The sequence below is a fragment of the Malaya genurostris genome, chromosome 2 (assembly GCF_030247185.1).
Source record: "Malaya genurostris strain Urasoe2022 chromosome 2, Malgen_1.1, whole genome shotgun sequence".
Taxonomy (NCBI): domain Eukaryota; kingdom Metazoa; phylum Arthropoda; class Insecta; order Diptera; family Culicidae; genus Malaya; species Malaya genurostris.
Window position 1 is genome coordinate 176,312,467 of NC_080571.1, and position 13,768 is coordinate 176,326,234.

The window sequence follows — 13,768 nt, forward strand, 5'->3', positions numbered from 1 at the left end:
ACCAAACGATTAAAGCTATAAATTATAAAATAAGCTGAAATTTTTATTCATTTTGTTATTGATTTCGTAACCTGTTTTGAGTTTGTTTTTATCAGCAAATCATTTTTATTAAAATTTTGCTGTTGGATGAACTAATGGACGCAGTAGGAGTCAGAACTAACCCTCAAAAGGGTCAATTAATAAATTGAAACTTCATTTGTCTTTATGAAATGATAAAGAAGTTTCGTGTAAAAAAGGTCACGACAAGCAAGAATGTCTCGAACTGGGACATTGGATAGTCTACCTTGGGTACGCAAGGAATTTAATAGTTGAGATCTGACATCACGATACTCCACGCATGTCCAAACGACATGATCAATATCCCGATAACCTTCTTCACAAGCACAATGATTAGTTTCGGAAAGTCCAATTCGAAGAAGGTGTGCATCTAACGTGTAGTGATTGGACATGAGTTTGGACATCACACGAATGAAATCCCTACTCACATCCAGTCCCTTGAACCATGCCTTTGTCGATATTTTAGGAATAATTGAGTGCATCCACCGACCCAGATCATCTCTATCCCGAGAAGCTTGCCAGCTGGCAAGTGATCTTTGCCGAGTCGCGCTATAGAATTCGTTGAAGGCAATCGGTCGCACATAAATTTCACCTTCAATAGCACCACGTTTGGCAAAACTATCGGTTCTTTCATTGCCTGAAATGGAACAATGAGCCGGGACCCAAAGTCATTTCGCCGAAAGGGTTGTTTCGCCGAATGACATATCGCCGAATGGGTCACTTCGCCGAATGCCATTTCGCCGAAAGCCGTTTCGCCGAAAGTCATTTCGCCGAAAGGGTTATTTCGCTGAATGACATATCGCCGAATGGGTCACTTCGCCGAATGCCAATTCGCCGAAAGCCATTTCGCCGAAAGGGTCATTTCGCCGAATGCTGAAATCGTCTTGAAATCGTAATTAGAATTGATTTAAATTAAAGACAAACGATAGATGATAGCGTTAACGCCCGTTTTGTTAACCTAACATTGTACTTCTTGAATAATGATTGACAAGTTACCAGCAACCTATCGTGCTGTACAGTCGATAGTTATCGTCCGTGCTATATTTAAAAGTTTACTGACGAACAGTATCAAAAGGTTTATTTATCGCTTTTGTTAACACGCAACGGTTTTCGCGTTTAGAATGCGGGAAAATACGTTCCGTGTGGATTACTCACAGTTTCCGAAGCACCTTTCCCACGATGTAATTCTTAAATTCATCGGGAAGGAACTCGGTCTATTGCGTGAAAACGTCCTTCAAATTCAGCCAAGGAAGAGGCTAGGTTGTACTTTTGTAAAGGTCAACAGCCTCACCGTAGCCGAGGAAATCGTAAAACAACACGACAACAAGCATGAATTCACGATCGACGGGGAAGTATACAAACTACGTATAACGATGGAAGACGGAGCAGTAGAAGTGCAAATCTTCGATTTTCCCGAGGATGTCACCAACGAACATGTGGCTTCGTTCCTTTCTGACTACGGTGAAGTTCTCAGTGTTCGTGACCTATTATGGGACAGTCGATATGGTATTTTTGAAGGAATAAGTACAGGAGTTCGCATCGCTAGAATGGTCGCAAAGACGAACATTCCCTCTCTCGTTACAATATAGGGAGAAGACACAGCTTGTAGCATTACCGAATAAATTAAAGATTGTATGGCCCCTCGCGTTGATGGCCAACTATCAGTATCGCATACAATTCTAAATAAATTCTCTCGAGAGTTCCATTCGAGTACTAATGAATATTATAGTACGCACTCTCACACCGGACCTGGTTGACTGGTTGGAACTGAGATACGTTCGACGGGTGGTCGAGACGCGGGCGTCACCCCCCTATTTGAAGTAGGTTTCTTTTTCTTAGCTTATAAACTTGATAATGCGATATACCGAGAAGAATATGTCTTTCTCTGGGTTTTAAAAGGGATCGTTCGGACTGACTCAAACTTCTTTGTTAGGAGGTCAATGCTCTGGGAACATTCGGGGGAGATTGAAATCGTGTACAGGAGAGATTCGGAAAACTTCATAATTAATTACGTAGTTCCGGAAGGGAATATTTTACTCACGCTTAATCTGAGGACTCCAAAGATCTGATCATCCACTTTGTTCTGGATCGTGGAAGAGGCAGGAGTGGTTTAATTTTGTTCCGCGCCTCGATGTGTAGTTTTAGGTAACCTAAAATATCTTGAGTTTCCCTTTATCAGTTCACCATAAAATAGTTTTCCTTCCCCAGTGCCAAGCTATAAGGCAAGTTAGTGGCTCCGAGTTTATTGGAGCATAGTTAGTATCGGTATTATCGATTAAAGGTAAGGTGCAAATCTCCAAATATCAAGGGGAACGTGCCATTTGAGCCAATTTGTTCTGAAGGTGCAACCTTGCGAACGATGTAGTGCGTTTTCTAAAACCAGCATGTTGTTGGGTGCGTGTCTTTGTGCAGGTTCTTCGTGCTGCAAAATTCCCGTCACATCGACCAACCAGTATCAACGACCACTTTTGACCCCACCATCTAGCTACAAAGTTCCCGGTGAACCGACCGGAAGAGCGCTGATCGTCAAAAGTCAACCACGCGCTAGGTAGGGAGCAGTAACCGTCGCTTCGATCCGTCCCGACATCAGATAATTACCGCGTGGAACGTGGTGAACGCAAACCAGAAATCCGGATCTTCTGCGGGCCCGAATCTGCCAGCAATCGGCAAGGAAATCGCGCTGGCGTCCGTAAAGCAGTCAATGTTCGTCGGTCTCCAGCATCGACCCGTAAACCACGTAAAACCATGGTAAAGTGAGTACAAACCGTTTTCTTTTCTTGACATGCGCATGATCAATATATATAATGAACCCCACGTAATTAGTCACATGGGCTAAATCACCACGATTTATTGAAACCATCTTAAAGCCCGGGTTCGAAAACGTTTTTTTTTGTCTGGTGGATTTCCTTTGCTGCCACCTGTGAAAATCCTAGGTCGGCGATGAACCCGCCGTATAAATCTGTACAAGGAAACGCACGCACCTTACCCCCCGTCACTCATTTTCGGATGAATACCAGTCTAGGAATTAGCTCCGACAGTATCAAATATGCACTGGGAAAGTAGAGAGAGAGAAGTGACAGTAGCCAGATCAGTTCGCATACCGCACACAAAGCTAGCTAGCATGTAGAGAGTTTGGAAGTCGATCCCTACCAAGATGAAAATATAATATACTTTTTTTTGGTTTGTAATAAAAGCAGAATTTCGTTTGTGTATTTTAAATAGTGTTTAATTTTTTTGGTAGCGGTGACTATTTATGGTATTTTCAGGTGAAGGTTTTCTCAAGATATTCGGGCGATTAGATTTCGGATAATTTTTGTAGATCTACCCTCCCTAATCCCCTCGCGAGCTGGAGCCCTGTGGCTGCTAAAGTCTTTACCAGTGATGAAAAGCATCGTTTGAGTGAATCTTCTTTATTCGTCTGGTCTTACTGTGGCGATTTCGGTTTTCAGCGGGTGTTTTCTTTGGGGTGTTGGCGGACTATCAAGGTCACCTGAGCCACGTTGGACCGTCTCGACTGGAACTCAGAAACAGACAATACCCGCCCATAGGAAGGGTCTCAATTAGCTGGGCAAACAAACAAGGCGTTTGGTCTCCTTAGGGAGTGGCGCAAAAAAATCATTCGCTAAATTTTGAAACGGGTCTAGTTCCAACGGTCTTAGGTTACAAATGGCGCCCAACGTGATTTGGCAAAATATCTTAAGATTAAAGTAATTAAATTGTGTATATATACAGATTTTTGAAATTATTTGTTAAGATGCTAAGATTTACGAAAAACATTTTGTTTGTGTGTTAAATAAGTTTATTGTCAAACTGATTCTTCTTTACATACATTGGGAATAACTTGTAGTAATATTTATTGTATCATATATTTTTCCCATCTAACATAAGTAAGCGATACAATACGGGATAGTACATCATCTCTCAAAGATGGATCGATTTCCATATGCTGAGCATTTAAATTCTGAGGAGGTTGACTATGAACTTCTGATCAGAGGACAGTTAGAAGCATCCAACTGTGAACTTGACCTGGCTGGTAAACAGAGGCTTCTAAGAACCCTATTTAAAGCCGACATCAAAAATAGTCAAAACTATCGATCACCTTTCAATATTTCGGCAGAATTTTCTCACATTTCGGGATGGGTTGCAGACTTATCTAGATCATTAATGCGAATTGGGGTTGAACCGCGATTTGAATCGCGTATGCTACACTACTGGTATCGTGCAAAGCGGTGCCAGACAGTGACTGAAGATCAGAAAAAGATGCGGAGAGAGTTAGTGCGTCGAATTGAAGAGTGCATGCGAACACATAAGATAGGCCCACCAACGTTCACAATCAAGCAGTTGATTAACGACAAACTACAAACAACAAATGCAATGAGTAGCCAGGGCCAGAGTGACAAACGACACGACTTCGATCGATCCCTTCCGCAACAAGGTACAAAATCGGCAAAGGAGACGGGTACTAGACCAAAAGACAGTCGCCGGATGCACACGAGTACACCGATTGAAACAGAGAACAATTTAGAGTTGAGCTGTAAAATCGAAAAGATGGAACAGATGCTTAAAAACTTGACTAACAAGTTTTCGGCGTATGGTTTACGAGGTAACAATAGAAGGGGGAAAGAGGAGAGATCAGATTGGTTCTTCACCTTTGTTGATGAGTTCGACGACTGGGCAACTTTCGAAAAACTGATTAAATACCGCTTTGGAAATCCAAATCAGGACCAGGGGATTCGCACGAAAATCCAAGAGCGAAAACAAATGCGAGGCGAAACTTTCATAGCATTTGTCACCGAAATCGAGAAGTTGAACCGAATGCTGTCGAAGCCACTGTCACGGAACCGGAAGTTTGAGGTGATCTGGGATAACATGAGACAGCATTATCGATCAAAGATCTCAATAGTGGAAGTCAAAAACCTGCAACATCTGCTGAAGTTAAACCACAGAATCGATGCAGCGGATTCAAATCTACAACAAGCATGGGAGCCGCATCCCAGAAGACCAGTGAACAACGTAGAGGTCGAACAGAGCGACTCAGAGAGCGATAACCTCATAGACGTTAACGCAATGCGAATGCGATCCACAGAACACACGAAGCCAGTAGCAAACTCACAATATCAGCGAATAATATCTCCAAGTATTACCAGAAATGATCAAAGTCACCACAAGACCAATGATTCAATTCGGCCATGGACCTGTTGGAATTGCCGACAGGAAGGACACGCGTGGCGGGATTGTACCAAACCGAAGGTTATATTTTGCTACGGTTGCGGAAATTTAGGTAGAACGCTGCGATGCTGCGAACGTTGCACGACCATCGCACGACCGTTTACACACGGAACCCAACAGGAAAACTTATAAAGGGATGGGAGTTGGGGAATCCGACTGTCCCTACCAACAAACAGATTCCCATAAACGAACATTGTTTTGAATTTGACCCCCTACTGCGCATCCACCATATAAGAATAAACGTAAAAAAATGCCCCCACATTAGAGTGAAGGTGTTTGAAACTGAAATGGAAGCTTTACTAGACTCGGGGGCGGGCATAAGTGTGATCAACTCTCCGATACTGACCGAACAATATGGCTTGAAAATCCTCCTGGTAGCGTTACGCGTGAGCACAGCGGACGGAACAGAGTATAAGTGCTTAGGATACTTAAACATCCCATTCACGTATAAAAATAAAACAAAAATAGTGCCAACGATCATCGTTACTCAAATCTCCAGACCGTTAATCCTAGGTGTAGACTTTTGGGATTCCTTTGGCATCCAACCAATGATTGATGTTGGAAATGGACCAGAAAAAATCAAAACTAGTATAAACTCAACGCTTTGTTTCAACATTGAACCCACGAGTGAGGTCCCTAAAATAGATCAACAAGTGGCAGATGAAACGTTAGACGTCCCAACAATGGACGACGTGCCAGAACCGGTTCCGGAAATGATTGAGACGGAACATGAGTTAAATGAAAAACAACGGGCCGAATTAATTCGGGTAATAAAAGAGTTCGAATTCACTTCTCCTGGGAAATTAGGTCGCACAAGTCTGATTCAACACGAGATAATTTTCAAAGAAGACGCAAAACCTAGATTCCAACCAGTTTATATATGTTCGCCTTTTATACAACACCAAATCGACGCAGAAATTGAGCGCTTTAAGACGCTGGATGTAATCGAAGAATGCTATAGTGAATGGACTAATCCGCTAGTCCCATTCAAAAAGGCGAATGGAAAAATTCGCGTTTGCCTAGACTCTCGGATAATCAATGCAATGACGGTGAAGGATGGATACCCGATGCAGAACATGCAAGATATCTTCCACCGTTTGGGGCACGCGAAATTCTACTCGATCATCGATCTAAAAGATGCATATTTTCAGATACCTTTAAAGGAAGAAATCCCAAATTACACAGCATTTCGCACTTCGAAAGGACTATTCCGCTTTAAGGTCTGCCCATTTGGACTAACAAATGCACCCTTCACTATGTGTCGCTTGATGAACAAAGTCATAGGGTTCGATCTGCAACCCTACGTCTTTGTTTATCTGGACGACATAGTAATAGCAACCGAATCATTTGATGAGCACTTAAGGCTTCTACAAATCGTTGCACATCGATTAAAGATGGCAAATCTGACGATATCGTTGGAAAAATCAATGTTCTGCAAGAAGCAAGTTATGTACCTAGGGTACCTACTGACAGAAAAAGGAGTCTCAATAGATCAGTCAAGGGTACAGCCGATATTGGACTATGCACGACCAAAGTCTGTCAAGGATGTACGCCGTCTGATGGGGCTGGCGGGATTCTACCAAAAGTTCATTGCAGGTTATAGCCGTATAACAACTCCGATCACTGATCTATTGAAGAAGGGAAAGAAGAAGTTCGTGTGGTCAGAGGAAGCTGAAACGGCTTTCGGTGAGCTGAAAGTAGCATTGACATCTGCCCCTATTTTGGCGAATCCCGATTTCAACAAACCATTCGTCATCGAAACCGATGCCTCAGAAAACGCTTTTGGAGCTGCGTTAATTCAGGACCATGATGGAGAGACTAGGGTGGTGGGATATTTTAGCAAGAAACTTAGTTGTACCCAAAGGAAATACTCAGCGGTGGAAAAAGAGTGTCTCGGAGTTCTGTTGGCGATAGACAACTTTAGACACTACGTCCAAGGAACGCGTTTCAAGGTAGTAACAGATGCAAGAAGCTTGTTATGGCTGTTCAAAATAGGAGCTGAAAGCGGAAATTCAAAGCTTCTCCGATGGGCATTGCGAATTCAGTCGTACGACATCGAACTGGAATACAGGAAAGGGAAGAACAACATCACTGCTGATTGTCTGTCAAGATCAATCGAAGCCATTGTCGTAGCGCAGACCGACCCAGAATACGATGAACTTGCCGCTCAAATCGTGGCCGATCCCGTAAAATACGGAGATTATCGTGTGATTGATGGAAAAATTTGGAAACTGCTTAAAAGTTCCAGTCGGCACCACGATCCCCGGTTTGTTTGGAAACAGTTACCACAGCCTGCAAATAGAGACGAAATCATACACCTAGAACACAGTAAGGCCCACTTCGGATTCGAGAAGACTTTGGCTGCCATCAAGGAACGATATTTCTGGCCGAAGATGAACGAACAAATACGTAAACACTGCAGAGAGTGCTTGCGTTGTCAAACAAGCAAGAGCGGAAATGTAAATGTAACGCCGCCGATGGGTGCGCAAAAACCAGTTGAATATCCGTGGCAGTTTGTAACATTGGACTTCGTCGGTCCTTTACCCGCTTCCGGTAAAAATCGTTTCACTTGTTTGTTAGTGGCGACAGACGTTTTTAGTAAGTTCGTACTAGCGCAGCCATTCCGAAAGGATGAAGCAGAACCACTAGCTGAATTTGTAGAAACAATGATATTCAAGCTATTCGGTGTACCGGAAACCATACTGACTGATAATGGGACTCAGTTTATTTCTAAAATTTTCAAAAACTTACTCGATGCCTACCATGTAAATCACTGGCTTACCCCAGCGTATCACCCTCAAGTTAATAACACGGAGCGCGTGAACCGGGTCATCACGACGGCCATAAGGGCCACGCTGAAAAAACATCATAAGCATTGGGCGGATGATATCCAAACAATTGCTAACGCAATCCGGACTTCTGTCCATAGCTCGACTAAATACAGTCCGTATTTTATCGTGTTCGGTAGAAATCAGGTATCAGAAGGAAGAGAGTACGCGACGATAAGGAACAACTATAAACCCGATGAGCCTGACGGAAATGAAATGTCGAACAGGCAGGAACTGTTCGAGGAAGTCAGGAAGAATCTCTCGGCAGCATACAAACGTCATGAGGCTACTTTTAACCTGCGCCCGAACGCTAACTGTCCGCGATATACCGTTGGGGAAACTGTTCTTAAAAAAACTTTCGAATTATCAGACAAGGGAAAAGGGTTCTGCAAAAAACTCGCACCCAGATTCGAATCTTGTGTTGTTAGGAAATTGCTAGGATCCCACACATACGAACTTGAAGACCTTTCAGGAAAAAGAATCGGAGTTTTTTTTGCTGGTCAGCTGAAGAAATTTACCCCTAGTTCTTCCCATTTAAGCAGGTAGGTGGGCTAAGCTGTCCTTTGAAAAGCTATGTCGTGTCGCTCTACAGGGTAACTAAAGATTGCAATGAAAAAAACACCTACGGGGATTTAAATTTCGAACGGTACCAACCGACGACTTTGCTGGGTTCTTGGGCATTTCACTGGGGCGAGACAGAAGCTTTCGATGACTCGCTCACAAAGTAATGCAATCCACGATGCCCTAGAAGGAGCCAGACAATGACCTGGGAAAAGTAATAGACCTTGCGATGATTTCGACTACAGGCCGTGGAAATGCGAAGAAAAGAGAAGCAAACCTCTACCAGTCCTCAGTGCACTGTCGGAGAATGCAGTGGAGACGACCGCGGCTGGAAACGTCGCCTGGGCTTGGTAGACCCTGAACCGATTCGACGTTCTACGAGATAATGAAACGAGACAGCGAAGTGATTGAAACATCACAGCGTAACGCATACAATAGTATTCGTTGGTGTAAATAACCTTGTAAATAATAGTTTAGTTAAATTAGTTTCAATTCCTACGATTCGTCCTACCACTTAGCTTAGTATTAGTACTTACGATAATATTAGTAAAAACTTTAAAATCACGTACGGGTTTCCTTCTCGAATTATGCTGGAATCCGGTTATAATTTCGAGGAAATTCATAGTTTGTTTCCGTATATTTTGTTCTTCCATTTGAATCATTTCCTAAAAAGAAAGGCACTGAAATGTTTTGCTTCAAGTGTTATTTGGTTGTAGCTTCGAACGAATATAGTAACTGGGATATAAAGCTGATCCATGTTAGAGATCGATAGGCCTTCAGTCCAAAATTGCAGCTTATAACACATCCTTCAAATAGCATCCATCAGCGATCGGTAGTGGTCGATAAGCAGCTACGGTAACTGCGAAGGAAACAAACAAAAACAGTTCTTTTCAAACTTACATCGACAAGATACTATAGTCAATGTACTCTCCTGAATGTAACTTTCTGAAATGCGAGATATCACTGGATGTTTGCACCATTTTCGTGTTAAAGCCGCATCCACCGAAGTTGTCCGTGAAATATGCGACCATATTGAATACAGGCTTGGTGACATGTAAGGGTATTGAGTTGTGGTATTGGCAAGAGAGTGAGTGACACATGAGAGAGATGAATGATAATTCATTACGTGTGGTAGAGGGGTGAATAAAGAGCAATTTATTTGTTGTGTTGTAGTTAATTTGCGAGTTTCGTTGTCAATTTAAGTTGATGATCAGAAAACATCGTACGTATGAATTCGAGTTTCAATTATAGTTTCAATTATGCCTCTGTGATTTGTCAGAGGGTGAACTATAGTTGAAACAATGCTAGTATGTTGAGTTGAATCGGTTTTCTTGGATATTATTCCGAGGTTAGATCAACGAAATATATGGGTTATTTATAAGTGAGTTTTTTTTTGGATTTGGGAGTGTATTTTTAGCTTCTCAGTTCTTACACTGAGGTATGCAGAAATGCCTCCGTTTTTTTGTTGTTGCTGTAAGACTGATTGGGAATGCCAAATACCACAAGCCAAAGTTTACCGAAAGTGTCAACTAAAGATGACCGTGTTCAGAGTATGTAGATCGGGTTGTGTGTTTGCATCGCTGTATTTATACTAGATTACTACTGGAGACCGGAGTTGAAAAACGGTGATGGTCAGTAACAGATAATAATCTGCAAATAGAGGATGAGTCAAAATATTGACAATGACCACATATGACCCCAGTAAGCGGGTGATACACGTATGCAAATACAGAATACCTTCGAAAATTTGATTGGTTTTCAACCAATCAAATTTTCGAAAACTAAGTTGGGAATGATGTAGCCTTACCGAATAAATTAAAGATTGTATGGCCCCTCGCGTTGATGGCCAACTCTCAGTATCGCATACAATTCTAAATAAATTCTCTCGAGAGTTCCATTCGAATACTAATGAATATTATAGTACGCACTCTCACGCCGGACCTGGTTGACTGGTTGGAACTGAGTTACGTTCGATGGGTGGTCGCGACGCGGGCGTCACCCCCCTATTTGAAGTAGGTTTCTTTTTCTTAGCTTATAAACTTGATAATGCGATATACGGAGAAGAATATGTCTTTCTCTGGGGTTTAAAAGGGATCGTTTGGACTGACTCAAACTTCTTTTTTAGGAGGTCAATGCTCTGGGAACATTCGGGGGAGATTGAAATCGTGTACAGGAGAGATTCGGAAAACTTCGTAATTAATTACGTAGTTCCGGAAGGGAATATTTTACTCACGCTTAATCTGAGGACTCCAAAGATCTGATCATCCACTTTGTTCTGGATCGTGGAAGAGGCAGGAGTGGTTTAATTTTGTTCCGCGCCTCGATGTGTAGTTTTAGGTAACCTAAAATATCTTGAGTTTCCCTTTACCAGTTCACCATAAAATAGTTTTCCTTCCCCAGTGCCAAGCTATAAGGCAAGTTAGTGGCTCCGAGTTTATTGGAGCATAGTTAGTATCGGTATTATCGATTAAAGGTAAGGTGCAACCTTGCGAACGATGTAGTGCGTTTTCTAAAACCAGCATGTTGTTGGGTGCGTGTCTTTGTGCAGGTTCTTCGTGCTGCAAAATTCCCGTCACATCGACCAACCAGTATCAACGACCACTTTTGACCCCACCATCTAGCTACAAAGTTCCCGGTGAACCGACCGGAAGAGCGCTGATCGTCAAAAGTCAACCACGCGCTAGGTAGGGAGCAGTAACCGTCGCTTCGATCCGTCCCGACATCAGATAATTACCGCGTGGAACGAGGTGAACGCAAACCGGAAATCCGGATCTTCTGCTGGCCCGAATGTGCCAGCAATCGGCAAGGAAATCGCGCTGGCGTCCGTAAAGCAGTCAATGTTCGTCGGTCTCCAGCATCGACCCGTAAACCACGTAAAACCATGGTAGTGTGAGTACAAACCGTTTTCTTTTCTTGACATGCGCATGATCAATATATATAATGAACCCCACGTAATTAGTCACATGGGCTAAATTACCACGATTTATTGAAACCATCTTAAAGCCCGGGTTCGAAAACGTTTTTTTTTGTCTGGTGGATTTCCTTTGCTGCCACCTGTGAAAATCCTAGGTCGGCGATGAACCCGCCGTATAAATCTGTACAAGGAAACGCACGCACCTTACCCCCCGTCACTCATTTTCGGATGAATACCAGTCTAGGAATTAGCTCCGACAGTATTAAATATGCACTGGGAAAGTAGAGAGAGAGAAGTGACAGTAGCCAGATCAGTTCGCATACCGCACACAAAGCTAGCTAGCATGTAGAAAGTTTGGAGTTCGATCCCTACCAAGATGAAAATATAATATACTTTTTTTGGTTTGTAATAAAAGCAGAAGTTCGTTTGTGTATTTTAAATAGTGTTTAATTTTTTTGGTAGCGGTGACTATTTATGGTATTTTCAGGTGAAGGTTTTCTCAAGATATTCGGGCGATTAGATTTCGGATAATTTTTGTAGATCTACCCTCCCTTATCCCCTCGCGAGCTGGAGCCCTGTGGCTGCTAAAGTCTTTACCAGTGATGAAAAGCATCGTTTGAGTGAATCTTCTTTATTCGTCTGGTCTTACTGTGGCGATTTCGGTTTTCAGCGGGTGTTTTCTTTGGGGTGTTGGCGGACTATCAAGGTCACCTGAGCCACGTTGGACCGTCTCGACCGGAACTCAGAAACAGACAATACCCGCCCATAGGAAGGGTCTCAATTAGCTGGGCAAACAAACCAGGCGTTTGGTCTCCTTAGGGAGTGGCGCAAAAAAATCATTCGCTAAATTTTGAAACGGGTCTAGTTCCAACCGTCTCAGGTTACAAGCTCTATTTTATAAGGGTCAGCGTCAAACATGTTTACATTGTCGTAAGTTTGCACACATTGGTATTCCATGTGTGCAAAATAAAAAATTGCTTGTTCAAAAGCTCACTGCAGACTTATCATACGCAAACGTCACGAAAAGATCGGTACTGCAAAAAGGAACTGTAAAAACGAACACAATTCAGACAAAAAAAGCATCTGCTCATAAACCCATGGTATCAAAACCCCCCACACGAGATCTTGCCATGCTTCTCGGGCAGTCTTTACTTAAGTCCCGAAATTCTATCGAGACACGTTCTGTTACTACACAACAGAAAAACACGATGGCTCCCCCAACGGCGCCAGCTCCATCTCTGCAAAAGTCATCTAACGCTTACAACGAAAACCTCTCTCCGTCTCCGATGCCTTCTAGTAAACACAACGCACTGCAAAAAGGTGATGGCAATGAGACAGATAGCTCTCAAGCTTTGACATCAAGCCGGCGCTCACGAAGACAATCACCTGGAAAAAAGATGCGAACCACCGACGATAACGCTACCACCAGTGACGCCACACAGCCAAATTCTGATGAAGAAATGCAATAATGTCAGGTTTCGTTAGTAGCAATATTGGAACCATAAACATCAACACGATCACGAACACTACAAAAATCAACGCTCTTCACACATTCGTGCGCTCGATGGATTTGGACATCGTATTCCTACAAGAGGTAGAGAATGAACAGCTGTCCATACCTGGCTATAACATAGTCTGTAACATTGACCACACGAGGAGAGGAACCGCTATTGCTCTCAAAAGTCATATAAAATTCTCGCACATTGAAAAAAGTCTAGATGGGAGACTTCTCGCTTTACGTGTTAATAACATCACACTGTGTAACGTGTACGCCCCGTCGGGTGCTTCCCGTCGTGGGGAACGAGAGAGATTCTTCAACACAACGCTTGCCTACTACCTACGTCACCACACTGCACACATTATTCTCGGAGGCGACTTCAACTGCGTGATACGCCAAGGTGATTCAACTGGAAATAACCATAGTCCCATTCTTCAAACTACCTTTCAGCAGATGCATCTTCGTGATGTATGGCAACTCCTACATCCGCGTGGTAATGATTACACATATTACTTACAATTCTTCATCAAGACTAGATCGTCTATATATCAGCGCTAGCCTTCAAGAGCACTTGAGAACAACAACCACCCACGTTTGCTGTTTTTCTGATCACAAGGCTGTAACGGTGAGAATTTGCCTTCCGTTACAAAGTTCACGGACGAGGTTTTTGGTCCCTCCGTC

The 13,768-nt window shown here is 42.9% G+C and overlaps 2 protein-coding genes across 10 annotated transcripts in view; one reads left to right on the plus strand and one right to left on the minus strand.

Moving 5' to 3' along the window:
• The window catches only part of LOC131427551 (neuronal acetylcholine receptor subunit alpha-7), a 1,487,406-nt gene that overhangs the window by 1,411,342 nt on the left and 62,296 nt on the right, over positions 1–13,768 (minus strand). The gene's annotated exons all lie outside the window — the stretch shown is intronic.
• Positions 77–6,441, plus strand: LOC131427553 (uncharacterized). Its single transcript, XM_058590852.1, has 2 exons — positions 77–2,343; positions 2,400–6,441. Exon 2 carries the CDS (start codon positions 3,985–3,987, stop codon positions 5,416–5,418), a length of 1,434 nt encoding a protein of 477 aa, XP_058446835.1. The 5' UTR covers positions 77–2,343; positions 2,400–3,984; the 3' UTR covers positions 5,419–6,441.

Excerpts from the sequence above, each read along its gene's own strand:
- LOC131427553 (XM_058590852.1), top strand. The coding sequence starts at position 3,985 with ATGGATCGATTTCCATATGCTGAGCATTTAAATTCTGAGGAGGTTGAC.